Source organism: Gobius niger, assembly GCF_951799975.1.
Source record: "Gobius niger genome assembly, chromosome: 17".
Taxonomy (NCBI): domain Eukaryota; kingdom Metazoa; phylum Chordata; class Actinopteri; order Gobiiformes; family Gobiidae; genus Gobius; species Gobius niger.
The window spans coordinates 20,710,354-20,737,851 of record NC_136868.1 but is presented as its reverse complement, the minus strand read 5'-3'; the positions used below and the strand labels follow the sequence as shown (position 1 = coordinate 20,737,851).

General features: G+C 42.4%; 1 protein-coding gene and 1 long non-coding RNA gene across 3 annotated transcripts in view; one reads left to right on the top strand and one right to left on the bottom strand.

Moving 5' to 3' along the window:
• negr1 (neuronal growth regulator 1) overlaps nt 1-16,599 on the bottom strand; it is a 172,882-nt gene extending 156,283 nt beyond the window's left edge. The window contains exon 1 of one of the 2 annotated variants that reach the window (XM_079575542.1): nt 16,163-16,599. In XM_079575542.1, coding sequence (XP_079431668.1) covers nt 16,163-16,335 — 173 coding nt within the window. In that variant the 5' untranslated portion in view covers nt 16,336-16,599. The remainder of the gene's footprint in view (nt 1-16,162) is intronic. The other variant, XM_079575543.1, reaches the window with a different exon arrangement.
• A 44-nt stretch (nt 16,600-16,643) lies between these two features.
• LOC306977297 overlaps nt 16,644-27,498 on the top strand; it is a 69,046-nt gene continuing 58,191 nt past the window's right edge. The window contains exons 1-3 of the long non-coding RNA XR_013793827.1: nt 16,644-16,687; nt 19,129-19,201; nt 22,473-22,564. This is a non-coding gene — a long non-coding RNA (uncharacterized lncRNA). The remainder of the gene's footprint in view (nt 16,688-19,128; nt 19,202-22,472; nt 22,565-27,498) is intronic.

Here is a 27,498-nt window from a genome sequence, read left to right as displayed (position 1 = left end):
ATGTGAAAGTATCTTGGGGCCTCTACACTGTATAATTAGACCCTGTCACTTCCTCAGTGGCTGAGTAAACCGGGGGGTGGCTTTAAGACATCACGTCCACATGAAAATCAGAACAACTCCGATGGAGAAGGTGGTGGAGGCAACAGAGGCGCTTTTGAATTAAACTCTCTTATCCGAGCTTAAACAGACACTTCTGACGTCCAACTCAGAAGTTAAGGCAGCAGCGTCGGCAGCCCGGTTGATTAGCTGCTTCTGAAGGCATTTATGTAAGCTCACAGCCGAGTTTTTCCTTATTCTTTTTTAATCACTACAAAGAGAAGCTGCTATGAATAATTCATGCCACAGTATACAGTACTTATAATTGTTAAGAATAACCGACTGGCACAGGTACGCATAAAGATAGAAATGTATCTGTGGCAAATTACTGCGCAGGCTTAGTAGTTGTGAATCCGCGCAGACAAGGAAAGTGCACATTCAAGGTGAAAGGCTTTCTAGCGTGCCTCTGGTCTTAACAGTTGCTCTATGTTCTTCTGCATTTAAAAAGTCGTTAAAGCGATGCCTTTTCAGAGGAGCTTTCACATTACCGCGCAGTCAAGTTTTAAGGCATTTCCATCTCCGTTTGTCTCTTGCCTTGGCAGCTGGAAAACCCAACCTGACATGCTATGTAAATAAAGATTCTGTGCAGCCAATAAGCACATCCTGTCAAGTGAATTTTGTGTCAAGTGTCAGGGCTTAGAGGGCAAAATTAAACCTCCCTCTTTGTCAAAGACTTTAAAACGGTCTGCTGTGCCACAATTTCTCACTCCTGAAGTTATTGAGCAAACGTTATTGATCAATTAAAAGGCCCTTTACACTCGATAGACTTGCATAAGCCACTTTCAAACAAAAGTTCAAGCACCGTTCAATGATTAAGGTCAGGGACTAGCCCCAAGTTACCCGTTCACACATAAGTAAGGAAGCACATTTCCATTCGAGTCGTGTTCACAGTGTACAGATGACCATGGGGCTTAATCATGCAGGAAGAAAGACCGGCTGCAACACTGAAGCTGAAGTGAAACTACAGATTTTGGGGGGAAAAATATAATTAGCAGATTTGCCATCCATCCATCCATCTATCCATCCATCCATTTTCTTCCGCTTTATCCGGGGCCGGGTCGCGGGTCATTTCGGCCGCTTCTATTCGCGACCTTGTCCTTTCGGTCATTACCCAAATCTCATGACCATAGGTGAGGGTGGGAACGTAGATCGATCGGTAAATCGAGAGCCTTGCCCTTACTCAGCTCCCTCTTCACCACAACAGACCGATACAGCGACCGCATCACCGATCTGTCTGTCGATCTCACGCTCCATCCGTCCCTCACTCGTGAACACGACCCCGAGAGGCACTTGAGGCAAGGACTCCCCACCGACCTGTAGCAGATTTGCATAATTCATGTATTTATTTGTTATAAAGCTTCAGTTTACAGTGAGCATTTAAACCCCATTAGGAGAATTGAGAAACATCAACTGCTGATGTAATACAAGAATTTTACAGGACAGGATATTCAGCTGATTGCAGGGGACATTATAAAATAATTATGGCCTTCGCAACTTGAGATCAATCTTGCGTCCCAAACAGGTCAGATATTTAGAAGGTCAAAAAGATGCAGAAAATGGACAAACCATGTTGCATATCACTGCTTAGGTCATGACTGCAAGGCCTTGGTCCATGTGTCTCAATTTAAACTCTTTACAAAAACACTGAAGGCATACGTCTCATTATCATCTCCAAAGTGCATGAGAAGCTCTTCTGCAGGAGCTCTCACAAAAATGAGCGCTGCTTCTCCCGCGTGCTGATTCATTTCATTCCAGGAAAAGAAAACTCTGCCAATAGAGGTGAGTGGAAATGAATAAGACTAGTGGCAGTTACACCGAATGCATACTTCATCATCTCTGACGATTGGCTCAGTGAGGGATCAGGTTGCTCGACGTGTCAAAACAGGAAGCAAAATAATACTGTGAGAGAAGGCGTAGTACAATGTAAACTATTTTTCTTTACCCTGCATTGTATTTCCCACCTTTGTTCACAATGCATATATCTAGAAGTACCAGGGTGACAGTTTTGGAATAGTTATATGAACACGGAGCACTAAAAATAAACCATATTATACATGTATCTTAGGATAACAGGAATTATTTGTCATTTGTTTTTCATTTAAGATAGATTCTCATCCACATTAACATTTGTAGATCTGAAGACGCCTCCAGTTGGGGACTACTTGCTCAATGTAGCAATCTAAGACCTATCTCCAGATCAAGAGCTGTATCTTGCTCTGGAGTATAATAGCGGGGTGATTGATTATATGTGCATTTGTTAGGTTTAGGGCAAACTCTAAACAGAAAAGCCTCACCTGTTACTATTCAGCTGTGCAACTCTTTACTTGTGGCCTTTTAGAAAATGAAGTTGAAGTAGATGCTGGAAGAGCGCCTTGTTTTTTCTTTTCTTTCTTACGTTTCTGTTTGTTAAACGCCAAAGAGTACCAACACCTAAGAACAATTCATTTGAATCTTTTTAACTCAAGCTGAATATCAATGGGCTACGTGGGCTATTCTAATTGCCTAATGTCATTATTACTGTGTATAATCATTGTAGTTTTATTCAGTGATCACGAGTTTTACCACAAGAACCAAAAAGGGCTAGTTCTGATTAGTCCGGAGAACCTGCATGAATATGACAGTGATCGATAAATGGCAGTGGCTCCAGCACATCTATTATAGAAAACGCTATCTCCATGGCCGCCGCCTGGGCGCCGCCATTTTTATTTCCCATACCGACTTTGAAGCTAAGCAGGGACGGGCCTGGTTAGGACTGGGATGGGAGACCGTTTGGGAACCTGGCGACAGTAGTGAGTGTGTGCGTGGTTGGTGGTGGGGGCTGATGTGCGCAGTGGACTGAATGAATACTGCAACAAATTGTACACCGACGAGCGTCTGGAAAAGCGCTATATAAGACTTGCCATGTTCATTTCCCAAAAATCCGCGGCCGGCCCCCACGTCACCGTCCCACCGGCCGCGGGCATTGGTCACGGGTCCATATGGACCGCGGTGCTGCTGTCCGAGGACAACCCGCCGTCACAACAACGCGAGTGCACGAGATCTGACTGCCGTGCGTGTGTGTTTATGTGTATGTGTGCGTGCGCGCATCCTAACAGGGCGATGTGTGTCGTCGTCACTCACCCTAAACTGCAGCTGCAGACGCTCCGCAGGTACAGGTACATCCTCCAAAACACATCTACGCGTCTTTGTTTAAGTCTCTCCTGCAGTGACCATAGACTGCAGTGACCGAGGCTGTGGTTCATTACAGATCCAGTGCTGTCATGTCAGAAGCTCAGACACATGCGTAAGATCCAATCCTGGTCATATTCCGTCTCCAAAGTTTTGTCTCCGAAAAAAAGTACACGCAGAAACACGAGCTTCAAATGAAACGCGCTGCTCCGAGAGCTTCAGCCTCCGTGTGCGGAAAGCGAAAGTGAAACCACTTAACGAGCGCATGGCCTGCACTGTTGCTTTTTTTTTTTTTTTTAATGTTTTTTTTTACTTTGCTGCTGTACCATTTCTTCTCTATTTCTTCTTTACATTCTATAAATCGGCTTTGAAAGCATTGCCAATTGTATTATAAGGATATAAATACTGTCTAATAAAAAACAACTTCTTATTTTTTAGATTGCTCCAAACCACGGGTCCTGCACCGTGAACCGAACCGTTAGAGCTGAACCGCTAATATTTCTCCATAAATATTCCACTGTTTCTTGATTTCTATTCCCTGAGTTTTGCAACATATTGTCGATGTAGTTTATAAGAAAGGAGTACGGGTGCAAACACTCCAATTGCAGTTTGTTTGAAATTATTTTTAGCATTCATTATTTTAAACATTTGGAGTGGCCATAGTTTTAGGAATGGGTTGGGAACCACTGGTCTGCTTACTGCGGGTCTACAGCTGTACTGAGTGACGGGTTATAGGGACTATACTGGACATTTCTTTGTAATAACTCATAATCTCTGAATATCAAATGTGGGGACTAGCGAGGCCCGGCCAAAGGCCGGGTCTCAGCTAGTACACACATATAGGCTACACTTGGTTCTGGGACTGAGCCGGATTTAGCCCCGGACCCTGTCACGGAGCAGCACACCATGCTGAAGACTCTTCATTGGTTACTTTCACTTAAGTTGCACGCGCTCTCTGTAAACACTAGCTGGGAAACTGGCTAATAACACCAGCAGATTACTTGGATATTATTCGCTTTTTGGACGACTCCTCGCATGTTTATGGAGTTTCAAACAGACGCAAGGACGCGATACACCACGGTTCACATCTGTCCGGGTTCAGCGCTGTTGTTAACTTTAGCAGGACATAAACGACTCCTTTATTCTCTCATATCATTGTAGCTGTAGAGGATAAGAGGTAGTCTGCTGTTTAAATTATGTGTTGGAGCTGTTTGACTTCTGTCTATAGAGTACACCTTTGCCATTATTCACATTGTAATTCTCCTTTTGTCCCCTAGGACTACAGATGGCAATACGGTCTGGTAGCCTGGCTAACACCAGACTAAAATCACAAGTGATGTTTAGCCTGGGGACCACCAATTCATTTTCTCGTAGGAGAGGTGTGGTTTACGATTGTCCATAGCCGTTTATTGGGCGCTACGAATGTCTAGCATGCGTCTGCACGTAGCCACAGCCAATCGTATCATCGTATCCGATGACGTATGACGTACCCGCTGTAAACTTTTGACCTAAACTATTTAGAACACGGCCTAAAGCTTGATCGAAAAATACCATCGCGTCTGCTGCTGTCATGTTGGATCCATAAATAAACTTTTTCTTTTTTATCTGTAAATAAACTACGTCATCGTCTTGCCGTCCCTCCTCGTTCTGTGATTGGTTCCCAAATCCATGCGAAAATTTCGGCCATGGTTCCCAGGCTGCTGTGCAGTTCGAAATGATTCGAGCGCACACAGCAGTCTGGTGTTAGCCAGGTTAACGGTCTGGTACAAGCATCTTTGCTCACGAGCATAATGTATATTGTCTGTATATTGTCCTGATAAATAAATGAAATTAATGAAAATGTTGTTGGTCCGATGCTCTGGGAATAAGAGTTGTTTGTAATGCTAGTATGGATATTTGCTGATATGTGGCTCCATGCTTCTTTTTAGTCTGACAAGTGGTGGTAAATGTGTAAGGGTTAGTAGATCTGATAGTAAAAAAAAAAAAAAAACACACAAACACCTTGTGCAACAGCCCCAACTTGAGTTTACATCACCAGCAGAAAAGAAGTAATTTATTCATGACCATAGGGTAACACAGGGGTGTCCCAACTTTTTTGTGGAAGGCCACAGAGCGGTGGTCATTGCAGTCCAAATTTCAGCTTTGTGCATTCAAGACTGAGTGGTTTAAAAAGCTGAAGTTCCCCACACCTTTATTTAGGCTTGGAACTTCAAAGCCAGCTTTGTCTCACAATAAAATGTATTTCAGGTTTTAATCATGTTGAATGATTAAACTTGCAGTAAGTTGTTAAATATCGGTTGCTCTTCTTAACAAGCACTTTGTGTTAGGTCTTTTATGTTCACTTATTGCCTGATGAAACTCTGGGCAACTTAATGTGTAACACATTCTGTTGTACTGTATTGTCATGGCACAGCCATATTCCACTGTTGAAATGATGCCGAATGAGTTGATTGTTGTTCTTTTGAATGTATTTTAATGCACTTTCATATACTGCTATTGTATGAACCACAGCATGGCAAGTCCAAGACAAATTCCCCTATGGGACAATAAAGTTTATCTTATCTTATCTTAAAAATGACCATCTCTGGGGATGTGAGTCTCGTTAACAAGAAGCCTGAGGGACACCAAAAATTGGTCTGAGGGCTACTTTTGGCCCCAAGGCCGCAGTTTGGGCACCTCTGATTAAAAGGGACTAGATGCAAGTTGTCATTTTTATACTCACTACTGCCATCTCAGGTCTTACGCGTAACTGCAGGTTCTATATTAAACTCATGCATGAGGCACTTCGGACCTGAATTAACACCTTTGTGAGTGACAGTGCAGGATTTTAGAGGCACTTGTGGTGAATATGTCTGGGCTCATTCTACACATTAGGACATGGCTGGAACACGAAAAGGGAGGAAAATATATAATTTTAACATTTTTAAACTCCTTCTAGTCCCTGTATTTTTATGCTGTGACACAGCACATGCGCGTAAACTCCTCCTGAAGTCCTCCACCAGAACCTACTTTTGCAACAACTGCGTATGAATGAAGAGTTAGCCTCTTGAACTTGTTTTATGGCTCAGATGAGGCCACATAAAAAAAAACAGCAAAGCTGCCGGAGTTATCCTTTGTACAGGAAAAAAGACCCCATCAGCAAGCCGCAGTTAACAAAAAAGAACAAAAAACAAGGGTGAATTCTCTGAAATGAAAGTGACACTCGCACACAGAGTGGAGAGAGGAAGGCAGCGGGGGTATTGTGTCGAAATCAAAGCCCGTGCCTAGATTGAGGTTCGAGGCGGTAGAAAGACGACGCCGTATTGCTACTGAAGTCAACTGGCAGTTTGGGAGAGTGCTGAACAACAGGCTGCACTGGGAATAGAATCTGGCTGCTGACATCAGGAAGGCTGCTGAGGTGCCTGAAGTACTGCGAAAACTTGGGTATAATATCAAACGACTTTCATTTGCCTGCAACAACTGACATTTATTTGTGCCGTGTTATCTGCTATTACATTTCCTCTTGTATTTCCTGGAGATCAATGCTAATTAACTTCAAGCATTAATCCCCTCTTGCGTGATGCCAAACTGTAGCCAAAAGAGCAGGCGCTTCAGGAACTAAATTGTACAGTCATTTTCATCAATGTCTCTTATTTTGATGTGAATGATTTGAATATTTTCGAGAGACTGTGAAAATTGAATAACTAGAATGAATTGCGCGCAGTAGATTAGCCTGTTAGCGATGTGACTTTAAAGATTTTGGTTGCGTTTGTTTATTCAGATCCTTATTAGCTGTCACAGAATAAACATCTACTGAATTATGGACCAAGAAATAAACAATTCACAGAAGAAAACTGTGTAGACTTACTACTGGTATGTACAGTATTGACAGGGTATAGGGGGTTGCTGTTGTATGTACCTGGATAACTTGAAAATTGGATTTTACAATGGAACAAAGGGGCCTTAGTTCAGTGGGTATCCTGATCTGATAACCCTGGCTTCTTTTTGTAATATTACTTCACTCAAAATAATGGCAAAAGTAATAGTTGTTTGTCCTGCTCATACATAATCTTTTTTTTATATAATTTACTTGCGTAATAGGATATTGATTTCCATTGCGCTATGAAAGGAACTATATTACACAATCTTGTAAAAAGACTTGTTTTGGTGGGATAAAAATCGGCTGCAGATAAGTTGTCCTCAGGCAGTGTAAAAGCAGAGATTGAGACGGTGATGCTATTTGTGCTTCTCTGTAATTGTGTGAATGCCCCCAGCTGAGGCCCCAAATGTGATAATTGATAATTTCATGATTGATATGAGCCCAGGCAGCTGTTTATTTTCCAGGCTTGATTTACGATAACTTTTCGGCTTGGTGGCAAAATATCCCTCTGCACTGGAAATAAGGCAATATGGGGGAAGAGTTTTAATGAGCCAGGTACTGTGATCTGCTACAACTCCTTTTTACCTGTTAACGTATTTAGATGCAAATTATGCAAAGCTTGGAAGAGGAATAAAAGAGGCAGGTGAAGATTGTGCGGCACAGGGGAAAAAGGAAGTATTGTGCGCTGAGATCAAAGAACCATTATGAATGGTGAAAAGAGTCTAAAATTAGAAATATAATGAGTGTCAGTCTAGGATCAGGTGATGAATTCAGTGCTAAGCAATTGCTCATTGTGGGAGAATTTGACTGCAGTGCTTCAATACACTTTTGGAAAGCGAATGATCTTATTAGAGCCGGAAACAATCTCACATTTGATACGACGCAACGTGGATATCCAAAATGCTAACGTTTTCTCAGTGTAAAACATAAGGTAGCATGTGTGCTAGCCCTGCATCTTATTTTCCTGAGCTAAGTCACTCAGTTAGTTCAAAACAATCTATGACCAAATAAGTGATGAATAGGGTTGGGACCAATGGCCGCTGGTTGCTCTGCTTTGTGACCGCGACTCGAGGTTTACTTACCTGGTTTATCTGTATCCAGCCTTACCTCAGCCGTACCTCAGCCTATGTCCATTGCGTCCATTGTTTCACCTCGAGTGTGTGTGATGTGCTTGTGTGGTGTGTCTCTGGGGAGGTGGGTGGGGAGAGTGTGAATGCGACAATGTGTTTGTATTTGTGGGAGGACGTGGGTGTGAGAGAATGTTTTTTAAATCTGTAAAGCACTTTGTGTTACATGAAATGTATGAAAAGCGCTATATAAATAAAGATTGACTGATTGATTGAGGGGCCGCCATTGCTGTAGTGCCTCCATATATGGGCGGCAAAACAAGCTAGTTTTCCATTAGAAACCATTGCACATTACACACGCTCTAAGCCTGGTTTCTAATTTTTAAAAACATTCTACTGTTAAATATTGCTCCTGTGATAACGCTTTGTTAGGCACAATTAAAGAAACCAGGCTGGTTTTTGTAAAGAAACATTTTAGAAATCTCATGTACTAATGAGGGCCGGACTTTTATCAACAGACCGTTAGCACTAGAACCGAACCAACGACCGAACTGCGCGCCCTTGTGAAGATCCCGCCCTTTTGCCCTTTTTAGGAATGCTCCATCAGAGCGGGGTAGGAGGAGTCTGTAAATCCACCATGATGGGAGGAGTGAGTAGAAGCTGTCTATTAATTCTACAGTCTATGGTTGGGACACTAGCGCTCACCTGTGTGACTGAGACACTGTTGTACAATCCTCAAAATGAGTCGTGCGATGATGTGGGGGCTGCTTTATATTCCCACTGAGTAAACCGCATTGGGAATGGAGTTATGCCAACATTTTTTGCCGTCTGTACAAAAAGCAAAGAAGCAAACCCCATGTCACACACACAGCACAATAGCCACCCTGCAGCCTTGTCTCACTGTTCGCCAAAAGCTTTAGTCATTACAGCGCAACAAGCAGTTAATGGGCCTTCTTAGTCAGTCCTTTATTAACCTCCACTTCTTGATTCGAGTTACTTTAGTCTGTAGCCCAAACTGGCAACTAAGTACTATTCCCAGTGGTATGGATTTGCTCCACCGCCTCATACCCCCCCATTCACTATTAATCGCTAATGCACGCTCTTTAGTTATGTGACTCCAACAAACATTTCTAGCTGACTAAAAATTCACACGCTAATTACGCAGATGACAGTAAGTTGTTTTTTGAAAAAGGGAAGGGACACAAAGCCTACCCAGAGACTCAGTTAAAATGCTTTGACCCTACCAACATTCAACCAAATGACTAATGACAATACTAAGCAAGTTGAGAGAACAGTTTGAGTTAGCGCTAGAGCACAGGGTGTTATTGTGTTCATGGATTGCGTTCTGATTGCTAATTGGTGTACCAGTAAGGCATGCAATTTTCGGGGCGAGCAAAGTTTGGCGGCAAATGGCTCTTAGTGGCTGCCGTTAATTTTGCCATCAGAAAATGTCAGTGATTAAACCCTTGACACATACTTTTGTTTTGTTTTTTTTGCCAGATTTTACAATTGCAAGCAACAATTTAAAGGAAGGTCAGTACACCATTTTCCCCCAGTCAGCCAATATGTCAACAACAAATTCTTTAAATGTATAGTTTCCCAAGAGCTTAAGTGGCAATTTCCATGTTCAGCATACCAAGCACCTGCCACACATAAATGCACTGTTTTTACCTCAAGGCTTCTCTGCCTATTCGGGCTTCAAACTCCCTCTGTCAGGACATTTTGAATGTAACTTGCTGACAGCCCAGAGTACCCAAAATGTAAAAGTATTGACGAATGGGGTTATGCAATGCTATCAGGCAACACTGGTAGACTGATTCACAGTAGTTGAATACAAAAGGTGTGATTTACTGTCAAAGAGAGCGTTGCTTACAGTTTTTATCAATTCTTTTGCTCAAACTATAATTTATATGAACAACATGAAAAAGTTGACTATTGAAATGCTACTGAAATGTTAAAAACTGAATCTTAGTACTTACATTTCTTCCTTAAAAGAGTGCAGGGAGAATGAATTGCGATATGGAAAGATAATCTCAGACAATCACATTCTTATACAAAAAAAAGATAATTATATTGAATGTAACAAAGACACCTGTAGCTATAGCAATTGGTCAATTATGTTTAACGTTGAAATCAGAACTCTGTCTGTGAAGCGATCCAGCCAAATTGTTGACACGTCCACTGAAACAAACAAACTCAGTTTCAATTATAAATCGTCTAAAGAGAAACTAGCACTTGCGTCTTTTTTAATATAGCAATTAATGTTGTAGTGGTCTAGGTGGTAGTAGTTTCCTATACAATAATTCTGTCTCATTCAAAACCCATGCACTCAAGCGCTTGCTATGAGTGGGCTTTAGTTAGCAGTTACAATTACTACTGTAATTGTGTGCGGCATAAAATTTACAGTGAGTGGGTTGATTCATCCATAAAAAAGTGAAGTAAAATGCAAGAAGCTGATCATCATAAAGCTGGAAATGTGCATTAATAAGTCAAAACTGGTCAATTCTCCACCATGTCAGACTGCTCCCTTTAATCACATCCATTGCAAATGCCAGAATAATGAATCTTATGAATACTTTAGGAGCCCCGTTTTGTAGCCGTTGAGCAAAAGGAGACAGTAGATCAGGCTTTCTGACCCCTGTGCTACCAAGCCCTTAACCATGTGTGTGTAGGAAAAAAACAAGGTCAAAGACCCATTTGCCATGATGCCACACTTTGACAAAAAAAAAATCACCATAACATTTTATAACAACAATATCGCAATAGCATCCAAGGTATTTACAGGTAATGTTTCAAGAAAGGCTCATCTAACCACTGACTATAGAAAAAAAAATGGTTCCAAGAAGTTCAAAGTATTGTGACCTGTTAAAAATCAGAGCTAATATAAGAAACATGGGAAACTTGTCTTTCAAACATTGCATTTCGCATTGAATTTCTCTGGGTTGAGTCAGTTGAAATATGAAGAGAATAATGGACAATGCTACAGTACTGTCACACTGATCACGCTGAGCATGTGGTGCAGAGACAAGCAGAAGACTTTGGGGTAATTAACAGTGGCAGCCTCAGGTGTACCCCAGATGGATTGTACCCATAGACCAGGTTTTGCAAGAAACTGCAGATACTTGTCAGCTAACTCCAACATTCAGAATACTCTCGTCCCCTAAAATACCAAAACAAGCTGTTAAGATATTCCTTTAACACAAAGTGGGATCATTAAAAGAATCTAGTTTCTTATGGATACACTCTGCACGGGATGCAATCCCATGTTTTTTAAGTCATCCTGCAAAGAAGGAATGGTTCATTAATATTTCTCACCCGCCTGGTATGTGCACTGATGTAAGTCTGTGCCACAAGTGCTTATGGTAAATGTCAAGACCTTTCAGAGTTGTGATAATGACACTGTTGTGAGGAAATGATGCACAGAACAGTTGTGTGTTCTGTGTGAGATGCGAGAAAATGGATCCAGTAAAACTGTGTGACTGGAAGAGCTAACTCCTGAATTGTAGGAAATAATCGGATGTTTTTCGTAAGCACCTGCAATAAATAAGATGTCGTGGTATATTTAGTTTATTTAGACTGACACAAGTACATAAATACCAGTGAGACACTGGGCCTCATTCACAACCGTTCACTGTAGGAGCACTTCGACTTTACTGCGCGGACGTCGAAGTGCTCATGAGGTGTTATTACGCCTCACAATATAGTACCCCTTTTATCCGCTTAGAAAATCGTTTAATTTTGTGTAGCTATACTTGGATCATGTAACTACTCACGTAACCGTATTTAAATAGGGGAAACGTGGAAGAGCTTGGTCGCCTCTAACTTCAAAGCTTTTGACCCCATAGAGGAGAGGAGGAGAGGCTAAATGCTCAGTATACAAAAACTGTGGCCTATTTCTTTAAGACACTTCTTAAATTCCGTACGAAGTCAGTGTCAGGAAACTGTGCCAGATTCACGACACTTTCTTTAGTGGAAAATCCTTCACACCTGTGTTCTGAAGTTGGTGAGTCCCAACTTAGAAGTGCGTGCGTGTGAGAACTAATTAGCATATGTCTTCTTCGCCCATCATTCACCATATATGGACACAAGTGCTGCTCACCACAGGCAGGCAGAGGAGGACATGAACAGGCTGGGACCAGACTCACTGCTGTAGCAGCGATCGCGTGTCTGGTCACCACAGTGTCATTTCCATTTCCCACAGTACATACGCAGGCAAACAGGAAGCGCAGTAAATCAATCAGCATCTGCCGTTGATGTGGTGTTATTAACGGTTTTGCATTAATATTCGCGCAGGATTATGAATCACAAAACTCACCTACTGTTGATGTGTTTTTGTAACCTGGCTAACGCCATGCTGTTGTGTGCGCTCGAATCATTTCGAACTGCACAACAGCCTGGGGACCATGGCCGAAATTTTCGCATGGATTTGGGAACCAATCACAGAACGAGGAGGGCCGGCAAGATGATGACGCGCTCTTCGATATACGGAAGCTTGTAGTTTATTTACGGATAAAAAAAAAAAGTGTATTTACGGATCAAACATGACAGCAGCAGACGCAACACTATTTTTCGATCAAGCTTTAGGCCGTGTTCTAAATATTTTAGCTCGAAAGTTTACAGCGGGTACGTCATCAGATACGATGATACGATTGGCTGTGGCTACGTGCAGACGCATGATAGACTTTTTTTTTTTTTTTTTCATATCGCCCAATAAATGACTATGGACGATCGTAAACCACACCTCTCCTACAAGAAAATGAATTGGTGGTCCCCAGACTAAATATCACTTGTGATTTTAGTCTGGCGTTAGCCGGGCTAGTGTTTTTGGGTCATTTACCGCCGATTGGACACACGCTCATGCTCTCTCTTGTGCGCCGTTCGTAGATTGTTATTGATGGGACTTCAGCGTCCCATGAGTGACGCTGCTCGTGAACAACACCGCCTTGTTTTGATTTTTCTGATGCCGCCAACGGGGGCGGGGGTCCCAGACTGTTCTGTAGAGGGGAATCTGGTCTCACCAGGCTAGGAATGGGAAAACACAAATCCAAAACTGATAACACAAAAACAAAAAAAACTGCCCAAATATTAATGGTACAATCCAATGACATCACAATCAAGAAGTTGTTGCATCAGAAGAGATCTTTCCCATAATCTAAACCAATCAGTGAGTCTCTTTCTTTTCTATATTTAACTTTATGAACTGTTTGTGGACATTTGGGGGGAATATCACCTCATTCCAGTTAATCCAAATCCAACTATGCTTCTGTTCACACTTATGTAATCAACATGTACAAGAGATGTAGTTTCAGTGGGTACAGCATGTGCTTCTGCGCTAGTTAACAGTAGCCTGCAATTGGCCAATTGGTCAAATTTTCTCCTTACTGTTATGTTCGTTCCTGTTACCAGTAGAAGGAGAATAAAGTGGAGAAATCGATTAAAAAAAAATTAAAAGAGAGACTGAAATGGCCCCTATGCATTTGTGTGCACCTAAGCATATGCCAATATAATATCAAGAAAAATAAATTTTTAAAACTTTTATTTTTCTCTTTTTTGGGGGAGAGGGGTGTTGAAAGCTGAAAAGGCACACATTTGGCGGATTGACCCAACTATGTCAAGTTTTTACTGTAAGAGCGTCTTCCCCAGGTTTTCCCTGCCTTTAAAAGAAATCAAATAGGCATGACGTGCTCCCAGCGCTCTTACTGTGATGAGTGTTAAACAATGAATAAGGGAAAGGACGTCGTCGACTTATTTTGATTTGCTGTCTCTTAAATTCAAATCCAAATTTGTCTCGCTACCAACAGCGCTCCATCAGTGTGCTTTCTGTACGGAAGCAGCGCCGGCGAACAGGTCATTGTAAGTAAAAACGGCAGCATAACTTATGTTCACTCATCCGCAACTTCCCAACTCATTTCAAAGACCGAGCCTTTGGTAAAGGCTTTGAAACGACCTGCAGCCTCTCAGCACTCAAAACAAATTAAAAGGCCGCCTGATAACACACATGTGAACCATTCCTCATCTTCCAACGGCTTAAATCATTATTGTTATGGACCCGGTAACATGCGTGGATGTGCGAGGAATTAAAGAGAGGGGAAATGAACACGTGACAGTGGATGCATCTTGTGGGAGCCACTCCATAATCCACAGAAATGACTAATTACATGCTCTTGGCTTTGTCACTATTTGGGAACGCTCACATTTTTTTTTGCCTGCATTGAATTTCAAGAGTCGGGACAAAATTGCCTTCAGATTGCCAAGGGTCTTGTTGATAGTACAAACAGTCACATTTCTCTGGCTTGTGTGAAGATTTCTCGTCCTTTTTTTTTTACCCTGGAAATTTTCTTTTTAAGATACATGATAAATCATTGCATTTATTCTGGCGGTTAACAAATAGCCAGCACCCGGAGCAAGTTTAGGTGAAGAAAGGATTCAATGAATGGATAAAGCAGACAGGCAACCCATTAATTCAAGTTTAAAGTTCAGGAAAGGAAAGCTAACAACGTATTTCCCTTCTTTCCATTTGTATGTTTCCTGCTGGCATTTACCAAGGTGGTGACCTGCCTGAAGACGAGAGTGTTGCCGGGGGGGGGGGTTGTGGCGGCGGGGGCAGCTTGTTTATTGAGCTGATTCATAGCATAAGGATAATCTCCCATCCAATAAACCGTCAGGATCCAGACAAAGCTTGTGTCGCTGATCGCAGCCAACCCAGATTGACACCAGGGAATTAAACGCCCTCTCTTAAAAGACTGTTAGTGGGGTAAGTCTATCTGACAGGGCGGCCCCCGGAGGCATTGAAGGAATATAGCCTAGTGGTAAAAATATCTTCAAGCTGTTTCTGAGGGGCAATCTTTGATGTAGCTGCACCAACTCATCTATAGACATACCCTCCTGGTAACATGAAAGAGTTTCTTATGGCTAAATGTAATGACTTTAAAGATATAAACCGGCTTTTAACGCCAACCACACAGAGCAAAATGCCAAGAGCAGACATTTCAGTTATTTTAAATTCACGTCCACACCCCGAAGTCAGGCTCAGTCAGCATCCACAGCATTGAAAAGGGGACAGGCTTTGCCCCTATAGCCTCTCCTCCAAACCCTCAAACCGATCAAGTCAACTGTCACACAAAAGATGTCATAACTTTTGTGTGCATCTGCAGTACTTTAAAGATCAGATTACACTGGAGGGATACTTCAAACAGCACAAGAACAAAAAATGTTAACCAAAGTGTAAGCCACGCCTGTGAAAAGGCATCGTTGCGTGCTCAAAAAGGGAGAGGGACAGCGGCGCGTCATTGCCACTCAGTCCTTCCGATCAATGCACGAAGAAGACAACAACAACAAAAAACACACGAAGAAGACAACATTCATAGCGCGTGCAGCCTACGTACACGGCTCTCTATTCCCCAGCACGCGCCTCGTTATGAAACTGCGACATCACATTGCTCACTGAGAGGACCCTCGCGCGCACAAATGCAAGGTGCCGCTAACCAAGCACAGTGGGGGGGGGGGATAAGAAAAAGCAACAAAACACTACGGAACATGAGACGCACGCGGGCGTTTCAACTCCAAAACACTGAAACATGTTATGGTATGGTAACATCGCGGAGAAACCCGGATGCACGTGTGATGTGTTTTGGTGAACGCGCGAGAGGGGGAAAGCGTTTCGGTAAAACTTTATTGTTAGCATCCGGCCAAGCTAACCCGCTCGTGCAGCCTCCTCCTCCGCGTCCTGCGTAGAGGTCCCGCTGCACTGACCGCGGTGCGCAGCGCAGCCCCCCCTGGCAGGCGAAAACAAGGACGGGATGGAGGGAAACCGCTATGGTGCCAACATCTCGGGCGTTTTTTGTTTTTTTTTGGCGATAGATCTCATAGCAAGAGTACTTTTATTGCAGCTTAAATGGGTTGGAGCCACTCGGAAGGATGGGGGGAAAGTCGCGAGGGGGAAAAGTGAAGTTGTGTTAGCATGTTTCTTTACCTCAGCAAAGCGGTGTCGCCTTGTCTGCTGACCACACTTTCCACCGGCGCCGAGTAGTCCACAGTTTGTCCAGCGGGCAGACAGGACGGCAGAAAGCAGCACAGGCTCAGGATGATCGCAGTAAGCCACTGACCAGAGACGCAAGCATCCTGCACCGCGATCATTATGTCCATCACAGCTGTAATAAGTGTTATCGCCTTTTCCCAAGTCTGCTTCCAAAAAAAAAAGAGCGGGGAAAGAGTAGAAAAAGAGGTTTTATTCCCACACTTTATGTCCTCCGAGTAAAAAGAAACGATCCGCTGCGATCTGTCCCAGCCAGGATTGTCTTGCTGGATGTTTCGGAGCCCACGGTGCGGGTGAAGTGTAGTCTACTCTCCAGTGGCTCGCACACCATCTAGTGAGGAAATGCGATGTAAAATGGGAGCAGACCTAGAAGCAGACAACCCCCAGGCTCTGATCCTGTTGCCATGCGGCCGTTTCCCGGGCAACCCGTTCCCAGTGGCTCGTGATGGAGCGGTGAAACCTGTACGTATTGATACGAGCCAGGAGCAATTATAGATATCGACTGAAGAGCCACCCCTATTTATGCCCCATAAGCAAATGAACGCACCGAGCGGCGGCGGTAGCGGAGAACACAGGCGATGACGCAGATGGGTCCCATTGGAAAACTTCGAAAAACATCTCAAACTTGCCCTACGTTTAATGTAGGACCGTAGAAGACAAGACAATGTTACAAAGTGTACAGGAACCCCTGCATGGGCAGTACACCAGTGTTAATTTTGACAGCATATTTTAATTTAGTTTTAGTCTTAGTCTTTTGATGAAAATGTAATTCGATTTTAGTCTAGTTTTAGTCAAAAAAAATATCTTCAATTTTAGTCTAGTTTTAGTCGACTAAAATTGCAAGTAAATTTAGGACGAATTTAGTCGACTTCGCATTGATCATATTCATTATAATCATATTTAATCTTGTTCCTCTGCTTCATGGAGCTGCTCCACATGGACAAAGCTCAGAGCTGATCCTTTGGCAGTGACTTTACATGATATGAGGCTCTTTCAGACGGTCAATAGAAGTTTGGATGATTTTAGTCTCTCCCTTTCATTTTTATTTAGTCTTATTTTAGTCGACTAAAATATCTGGACATTTTAGTCATAGTTTTAGTCTCATGAAAAAACTTTTAATTTAGTTTTAGTCCAACTTTAGTCGTCAAAAATAACACTTTGACTAAAATTAAGACTAAATATTTTAGTCGACGAAATTAACACTGCAGTGCACCAGGAAAACCAAGTTAAGTTGGGCTCTAAAAATGAATATTTACCCGGCCCAAACAAAATGTCACTAAACACCTTTTTTTTTTCTTTTTACCTCATCATGAACTTTTTTCAGCCTTTTACTTTAAATACTTTGTAGGCCTAGGCTATTTGATAATGTATCTCGACTGCTTGCCAACAGCTTTTCGTTTTGCTTGTAATTACATGCTTGTAATTACATGCTTGTAATTACATGCTTGTAATTACATGCTTGTAAGGTCGTTGACAGACTTTATTGCTGGGTCCAGGCAAGAAGGTCACCCCCCACCCCCCCTCCAATCCATGGCCCAACTGTAAGTAAGCTTAAGCTAAAATTAATAATAATCATCATCATAATAATAATAATAATACTACATCAAACTTGCATAGTGTGTTTTGGACACTCAAAGACGCTTTACATGGGGAATAAAAAGGATTCCATCTCACGCAACATACTAGTTTAAAAACATACATTTTCCAAAATAAATGTTGAGACAATTGAAGCTAAAGTTTAATTATGTAAGGAGCCTTGAGGGCTGAATGACCTGCATCATGTCTGGCTTAACCTACATAACAGACTGCACCGCGGTTGTCTTGGAGATGACACATTTGTCGGTGATGAAATGTTGACATAGTGACACCAAATCGGTGGGTGACACATTGGGGTTAATGCATTAGCAATTAACAATGAATGCAGTTTGTGGGTTCGACAAAGTGTTTGCAAAGTTGCAAAACGAAAGGGATTTTAAACTGGCCTAAATGTTAAGTTCTTTCAAAAACTCTTTTAGGGTTAACGTTAAGGCAGTGTTCCCCTTTACACCAAGCACCACCAAAAATCCACACTCTGGACTATACAAGGTCATAATATTCGGATTGCTGCGTAAACCAAGTCCCATATAAGCCATGCTTCAATAACAAGGTTCTTAACAAGGTTGAGCCCATAGATATAATAATTAGACATTCATGATTACCTATTCAGTTCATAGTAAAGGTCCTCCTGAGTCATCTGTGAAACTTACATGGCCGCTCAATCTCCTCCTACGCAGCCTGTTCCTTAAAAGGAAACAAAAATGCGGGAAGCCCTGCCCTCGCGGGGTGGGCGGAGCCTCCACAGAGCTCCAGAGCTTGATTGACAGGCTCTGGAGCCAGTCAATGCACTGAAAAGGCTTCCGCTATTTTGGGCTGATATACTCAAACCAGCGTGGTTAGAAATAGTTCACCTACCCCAGTGTTGGCACATGGGTCATAGCATTTTTTATAAAAAGAAAAACCTTTTGGAGCCTGGCTTTTATGCCGTTCTATGGAGGTCTGAAGTCCCATTAGAATCCTGTCTACCAAGTGTCTTTTGGAGTCGCCCCTGGCCACAAGGGGGTGGTATTACAGCAATGTAAGCTCCCCGTCATGAGGACCATAGAGAAAGCATGTTCCTCGCCCATTGGTCGAGTCCTAAAAAGAACATGAGTAGAATGTAACGCCACACAGAAAGGCCCACTGCAGCCTTCTTGCTGTGAGGCAAGAGCGCTAACCCCTCAGCCGCTTGTTGCCAAACAATTGTTACTGTTGGTATTTTTATGCAAATCACAAAAGCACCTCGCTGTCAGAGTTCCTCCATCTTTTTAATAAATCCGTATAGTGTCACTGTATTCTGTATCATATCTTCAAATTTCATCTTGCAGGCCGGCGGGGGAAGATTGAAGTCTTCACTGTTATCAAGCTGCATGTCTGAACCTTCCATTGAAATCTAATGTGGTGAGTGCAGCACTCCTATAGTGTGTCCAAGTGTTTTTTTTTTCTTTCCTTTTATATCTGAAACTTTATTTTATTTCCCCTGGTAGAAAACTGGCCCAGGCTAGCCTGTAGAAATCCCCTCTCATCTTTGTTGAGAGTTAAAGGAATTTGCCGAGTTACTTTTGTGTTAATTTTTTTCCCAGTGTTTTGAGAGCATATGAGTTTTCTACACCACTTCTGTTTTGGAAGAGATGCATAAAATGTGGTTTTTCGGGGGTTAGGAAGGACATTTAACAGGGCTGGAAATGAGTCAACAACCAATGTTCTGTGACAAGTGCAGCTGAAAGGGAGGGAGTGAGGGCTGTTCATGACACAGACACGGCTCTAATTTGCATTACTAAAGCTCCCTCTACTGTTAATAACTGTGATAATACTGTCATACACTCTGGGCTATTGTGACAGAGGTGTTTTCTGTTTTGGGGTTGAGACACTCGCAATACATTTTGACTCTTGGGTTGTCACAGATTTTTTTTTTTCTTTTCACTTTATTCCTCTGATCTTTTCAAATTACCTCCAAAAAGTACTTCGCCATGCATGAAAGCCATAATTACAATGAGTCCATTTAGCGTCGCACACAGGGGAAAGAGAGTGGCAGCCTTTAATATTCCTCTCATAATAACCTTGAGGAATTATGAACAAGATGAAAGAGATCAGGGACTAGACTATCATAACGCAGGACTGTTGTGAGTAACGGGTATGTCAGATTTATTTTTTTAGTTCATAAATCCGGCGGTGTGTGCAGTTTTTTTAATGGGAAGAATATGAATTGACTCGTGGCTCATGCTTTATCTTATGCAAAGTGCCTTAAATTTCCCTGTCTTTTTCTGGCTTGTGTGCTATAAGAAAAGAAGATGCTAATTGATGATAATGTGATTGGTTATTGTTTATTAAAAGATCAATCGTATTTTTGAGTTAAGAGACACAACATTTTACCCCTGGGGATCTCAGTCTGAAAAATAAATATTAAAATAAATATGTGTTATAGAAAAAAAAAAAAAAAAAGTTCAAATCACAAAAATAAGAAAAACAAATGTAGTATTATTAAGACTTACTGCAGCATGGACAGAAGCCATAAGGGACAAAAGTGAATTGACCTTCGTCTTCTGCTGACAGTTCACTGCTGATACATGCACTATGAATGTAGTGTTTTCCTGAAGTGTAATTGGCCAACCCACTCAGACAGCCGAGGCTGGAGAAGGATAAAATATAACACATGCCTGTTCTGCTGGCAAATGTATTACAAATTAATTTAGATCAATGTGTTGGAAATTGGGATCAAGGTTGACACGTTGTATCAAGCTTTTGACAAACAGATTACATGTACAATATGCAGACATGTTTGTGAAGGCTCTCATTCATCCAGGGACACTGATCCCTGAATATGCAGAACTGTCGTCATTGTGAACAGGCTTCTCCGTACAGCGGCCGCTCTCCTCATCCTTTGATCATCGCTTTGAGGTTGTTTATTGACAACGCACAGTGTGCACATTCAATCATCAACATGTTCTCTGTGTTCATACCGCTACAGTATTATTTGTGAAAAAACACTTCGTCCTGCTGTCAGTCCCTCGCTTACTCAAGCGCTGGGGGAGAGAGACAGAGAGCGTGAGTGAGAGCGCAGCATGTGAGACCATGTGACTTTCAGACGATGGCTCTGGATCGGTACTATGGCTCCGTGCTCAAGCGTCTGTAAACTTCTGACGAAGATTTTTGTCTCGTCTCATCAACAAAAACTTTCACACGTCTTGCGATGTTTTGGTTAGCGAGCCAGCAATGGAGCAAGACATCTTTGTGGAGGTTCCCGCTAAATGTTAATTAAAAGTTCCTAATAGTAGTATTTTACAATCTATTAAGATTTGCTTTGCTTCAGGCTGAAATGGCATCTAGTTTGAGGAAATACGAGTACGACCGATCAACGACGGCTAGGCCTGGTGCACCCTCGGACCAGAGTACTCAGAAAACCCCGAAAGCAGGTGCAGGGTGTGAAGGATGAGTTCGCTAGCTGTAAGGACGCGACTCATGAAGAAATGGAGGAAGTTAAGGCCACGATGAAAGACCTCGAGAGCGGGCTGTCCACTTGGAGAGATGAGGTGACCACCCTACAATCCCTCTGGTACTGGCAAACATTCCTGCCTGGGGACCATGGCTGAAATCTTCGCATGGATTTGGGGACCAATCACAGAACAAGGAGGGACGGCAAGACAATGACGCACTATTTGAAGCTTGTAGTTTGTTTAAAAAATTGTCAATTTATTCAAATTGTTTACGGATCCAACGTGACAGCAGCAGATGCGACGCCATCTTTCGATCAAGCTGTAGACCGTTAGTGTAGCTTCCAAAGATACAATTGATATGATTGGCTGTAGGCTACATGCAGACACATATGATAGACATCCGTAGCGCCCAATAAACGACTATCGACGATCGTAAACCACACCTCTCCTAAGAGAAAATGAATTGTGGTACCCAGACTAAATATAACTTGTAATATTTTGTCTGGTGATAGCCAGGCTATGGCAGAGCATCACCAGGGATGAAAGTGTCTGTTGACATCTATGCCTTCCCTTTTAGACCTTCTAGAAAAAGTTTGATTATAATTGTTACTTTGTCCCATTACTTTGGTAGGCACACATACACACAGTTGTCATTTCTACACCGTTCATCCGATTTGGATGTAAATACCCTCAAATTAAAGCTGCAAGTCTGCTGTTTAAGCACATCATTGTTTTATTTCAAATATTTTGTGGTGGTGGTTTGTAGAGCCAAAAAGATGAGAATTGAGTCGATGTCCCAATATTTATGGACCTGACTGTATATGAGTTTTTGTGCGTAAGAGTCCTCCTGGCTGTTCTCGTTTTCAGCTAAGAAAAAGTTCTGTGAATGCAAAAAACCTTCCAAAGAAGGCCTTAAGAATAAATGTGTGCGTGAGAAGGTGTCGTGTATGAGGCCCACTGGTACTAACTTTACTCACTGGAGCCAATCATATCTTCAAAATGACGCCTCGTCTCCTGGTCTGCGGCTTCATTCCAATCCCTGATGCCCAAGAAAAGGTCCGTACATACTCATGTTTCTACCTACTTCAACAAAAACTAAACTAAAGCTGAGAGCACTAATATCACAGGAAGTCACCACAAAACTGAGTAATGTGCTCAGCTGCGTTTTTATTACACATTATACAGTATATATTTGTTATTAATTTTCATACATATTGGTATTTTTTTTTCATTTGCAGGACCTTCAGGACTTCTTCTAGGAGGGACTGAAGGACTGGGGGACCAGAGCACGATAAAGCAGAGCAAGATAAATGCAATACATTAAGTACAGGTAAGAACAGAAAGTGAGAATATTTAAGGAGATTTCCCTTTGAAGCTATTTGCACTAAATGACACCATTTCAGACACAGTAAAATCAGGCATGGAAGTTCCACTCTGTTTTCTGCACAATATAAAGCAACCCTAATGCCCTTCCTTTGCCCTCAGTTTTTCACATAAAAAATCCCATTATGTTACTTTTCTACAACTGCCACTTTGTCTGAGGAACCAGTAATGTATTGCATTTCTCAAACAGGACCCTGCTGTCAAAGTCCAAATGCACATTTATAACATAGATGTAGTGGACAAAACACATTTGAAATGGAGTGTGATATATGTAGCCCTCCAGCTGTGATTTATTTCAGGTGCAGTGGCCGTGTGGGACCAAACCCTCAGTACTCATGGGTCATAAGTGATCTCTATATTCAGGACAGCATCCACTGTGTACCATATAAAAAAAAACGTTCAAAAACTCACAGTGGATTTCAAATGTAGAGACACTTTGAATTATTTCATCTCTCATCTCAGTTATGGGTGGCAGTAAGTAAAGTGTTTCGACAACACTATAACAGGAAAAAGCATCTAATTTAACTTTAAATACATGCAATTTCCTTTCACAGTAAAGCTTGATTAAAATTGGATCAAGCCATTGTGTTTAAGCTTCCACAGTGTTAAAATTAATCTGCATATACTTCCATGACTCGAGGGAAGAAGAGACTAACAGAAAAGCACATTTACGTACACTATCATAGTGCGTGTTATTTATTCAGTTTCCCTGTGAAATGTACACTATTTTATTAGGCATAATTGCTTCTAGTCATCCGCACATAACATTTTTAAGCTTGTAACATAAATCCTGAAAACTTGAGTGTGCGAGTGCAAGTCTAATACAGATTTTCTGATGTAAACTGATTTATGTTGATGTCAAGAAGTAGCCACAGGCAAAACAACTGCGGACCTGTTTATTTGCTTGCATGTTACACCCACTCTAACACACCCACTCTAAATCCAGCAAAAACTTTGTGGTTACTGTGTGCTTCAATGGATGAACTCAGAGTTATAGTATTATGAATGATTCACTGCATTATCTTTATTTTATGAATTCTTTTATTGGTACATCGAGCCAAAAACATCAGAGAAAAAGTGGGAAAGGTTAGTGCCTTATTTGCTGCTGTAGTGCAGTACAGTGTGTATTTATAAAAAATGTCAGGATGAACTTTGGGGAGTATGGACTCTCTCACACTTGCATGTTGCTAACTCTTAGTGACTGCAGACCTGTCACATACACTCTTTTCCTCTCTATTATTCACTCCTTTTTGGAGTCTGCTGCTAACATTGTCACTGTGCATCTTTTATTTTTTTATTTTTTTTCCCCCATGGCGAACTGCACAGGTCTTTGTACATGCTGAACAACCTTTAGTCACTTGAAAGTGAAAGAAGTCAATGAATAGCTTTTGGGCTCTTTAAGTAGTTCTAAGAAATTGATGTCGACACTGCTGCTAAAAGCAAGTGTCAAGTAAAAATGGCACAAAAGAATTCCAGAAAGAGTACTATAAAGTCTAGATGCTTAAAAATGCACAAAATCAAAATTGTCTACCTAACGCAATAGAAGATAAAAAGGCCTAAAAGATAGTGCTTGTAGATACAGACGGCATCTTTTCGAATGTCAACAAATGGTCACGTTCAAGAGGGAAAACAAAGAGGGAAAAGAACAGGGGTTCGATTCTTACTGGTACATTACATACGAACAAAAAACTAAATTTGCGTACGGAGAAAAGAAAAGTGAGGAGGAGGGTAGTGTGAGTGGGTTGGCGGTGCATAAAGACAGCATCATCTCTGAATGGCATTTTGTTAAACAGATCCCACTGGTCTATAGATCGTCTGCGGGCTTAGCATAAACGTTCGCTGATGAAGCCTTTTGGATGAGAGGTGAAACGTTCTACTCTTAAACTACAGAGTACAGAAAATGACTCAAGAACCTTCATTGAAGATGGACAACTTCTGTACGACTGAGAGCCTACACAGATATATTCGTATTTAGTACATTTAAAATGAAAGACAGCTGTAGCAAACATGCACCAAACTTCCTCAAACTCGCTGTAACGCTTGAATCAGCTAAGCTCTATTTTATGACAAGTTGGGTGCTTGAGGGTAAGATCACTTCGAAGCCTATTGGGACGACATACAAGCAAGCTCTCAAGATCTTGTGAGTGGGAGTGTGTGGGTATGGCGAAGGAGGGTTGGGTGCAGGTGGAAGTGTGTGGGTATGGGGAAGGAGAGTTGGGTGCGGGTGGAAGTGTGTGGGTATGGGGAAGGAGAGTTGGGTGCAGGTGGAAGTGTGTGGGTATGGGGAAGGAGGGTTGGGTGCAGGTGGAAGTGTGTGGGTATGGGGAAGGAGGGTTGGGTGCGGGTGGAAGTGTGTGGGTATGGGGAAGGAGGGTTGGGTGCGGGTGGAAGTGTGTGGGTACGGGGAAGGAGGGTTGGGTGCAGGTGGAAGTGTGTGGGTATGTGGAAGGAGGGTTGAGTGCAGGTGGAAGTGTGTGGGTATGGGGAAGGAGGGTTGAGTGCAGGTGGAAGTGTGTGGGTATGGGGAAGGAGGGTTGAGTGCAGGTGGAAGTGTGTGGGTATGTGGAAGGAGGGTTGAGTGCAGGTGGAAGTGTGTGGGTATGTGGAAGGAGGGTTGAGTGCAGGTGGAAGTGTGTGGGTATGTGGAAGGAGGGTTGAGTGCAGGTGGAAGTGTGTGGGTATGGGGAAGGAGGGTTGAGTGCGGGTGGAAGTGTGTGGGTATGGGGAAGGAGGGTTGGGTGCGGGTGGAAGTGTGTGGGTATGGGGAAGGAGGGTTGGGTGCAGGTGGAAGTGTGTGGGTATGGGGAAGGAGGGTTGAGTGCGGGTGGAAGTGTGTGGGTATGTGGAAGGAGGGTTGAGTGCAGGTGGAAGTGTGTGGGTATGGGGAAGGAGGGTTGGGTGCAGGTGGAAGTGTGTGGGTATGGGGAAGGAGGGTTGGGTGCAGGTGGAAGTGTGTGGGTATGGGGAAGGAGGGTTGGGTGCAGGTGGAAGTGTGTGGGTATGGGGAAGGAGGGTTGGGTGCAGGTGGAAGTGTGTGGGTATGTGGAAGGAGGGTTGAGTGCAGGTGGAAGTGTGTGGGTATGGGGAAGGAGGGTTGGGTGCAGGTGGAAGTGTGTGGGTATGGGAAGGCTGGTTGGGAGTGGGTGATGCGTGTTGGTTTGAGAGGGTGGGTATGTGAAGGGATGCAGTTTGTGAGTGGGTGGGTGTACACCTGGGGTGTTGTTTGGTGTGGTAGATCTGGGCCTCTATTGCTCTGGTGCTCAAGGCCTGCTCCTGTGCAGCCATGATGAGTGCCTCTGTGCTGTCCTTCAGTCCAGCTCTGTTTAGTCATGACTCATTTGTAGGATTTCTTGATATCCTCCACTTCAGTTATGATTCGGTGGTACATCCCATGTAGGGGCTTGTCCTCCCGTGACGGGACCTCCAGCACCTCACTTTCAGCTCCCCATTGTCTGAGACATTCACTTAGCACGTGATCTGTTTGGGCCTTTTCCTTAATGTACAGCTAGCGTACAGTTTTAGGGTTGAGGATTTGGGATGGAACCCTCCATTCATTGTTAGGGGCTAGTAAATTAGTTGTTATGTAGCAATTTACAAGTCATGTATAGCCCATGCAGGGTTCTCAAAAGTGCTCCGGTTTTTTCCATCAAAGCTGAAAGTATCCAGTAAATAACAAAGAATTGTCAGTTAATGTAACTTCTGTTCCCCAGGTACTGTCTTTCCTTGTTCCAATCCTTCCCCTTTAACAAAGATTTATTATTTTTTTAACATCATATAGCATTACTTTTAGGTCCTACAATTTTGCATCAATTCATCTTGCACTCCACCAATCTGACCACAAAGTGTCCAGTTTTGTGTATGGGGTTTTAGTCAAGTCAATAAATGACCCAACCACAGACAAAAAGAGGAAAAACATTCTTGAAGTATTATAGATAATGGAGAACTTCAATGAATGATGACAAATGTCACTGCATTTAGCACATGTAATTTGTTGGGATTTAATTCGAACACCTAGATGGATATGACCTTTTCAAAGCATCACAAACAGCCAGCGAGGTCATTAAAGGAAATCACTGGATATTGACCTAATGGCTATTCATTTAAGTGGATCGTGCGAGGTCAACCCCATGCTACCAGCATTAAAATCATTACCCTGCATTAGATTTATAATCCCCCACCACAGCCACATGACAATTTATGGTAGCTTATCTTGAAATATCACAATAGGGACTTCATGTTACAACATGGATTTAGTGAGCAATATGAGTGACTTGTTCAGATTTGAATGTGGCACAAAGGTTAATTTACAACTGACATCTTGTGGTTGAATTCATAACGACACAAAGACATTTTCGAAAGAAAGAAAATTTGTATTTGGCATCTAACCGGCTTATTATTGAAGCTTGTCAAAATACCTTGAATTGTTCATTGGTTACTCTCACAGAGTGCCTGATGAGGCAATTCCTCTTTCTGGTACAAAAGCATGACCTTCACACCAGAAGCCGGATGTTAATTTTACATCTCATTGCAAGTGCAACTTTTAGAGCTCCTCCGCTCCTATGCAGACAGCTGTCATGGAAAACTGGGATCTTCATAGCCATCTTTAATCTGTCTGACCTTCTGCCGCTGAAAAAAAGATTAGCCAGTGTACCTCCCGAGCCCCCTCTCTAACTACCTGTGCGCCCGCGTGCATACCAAAAAGGCCATCCTCATCCAAACGCTGTTCATTGGGTGCTCTTTGTACATCATTAGTATGTATATATACAGTGGGAACCAGATGTTTACATACACTTCATAAAAAGAGACATTTGCATTTTTTTCTTTGTGTCTGACATGAAACCAGAATTTACTTTACTATTTTAGGTCAATTAAAATTAAAAA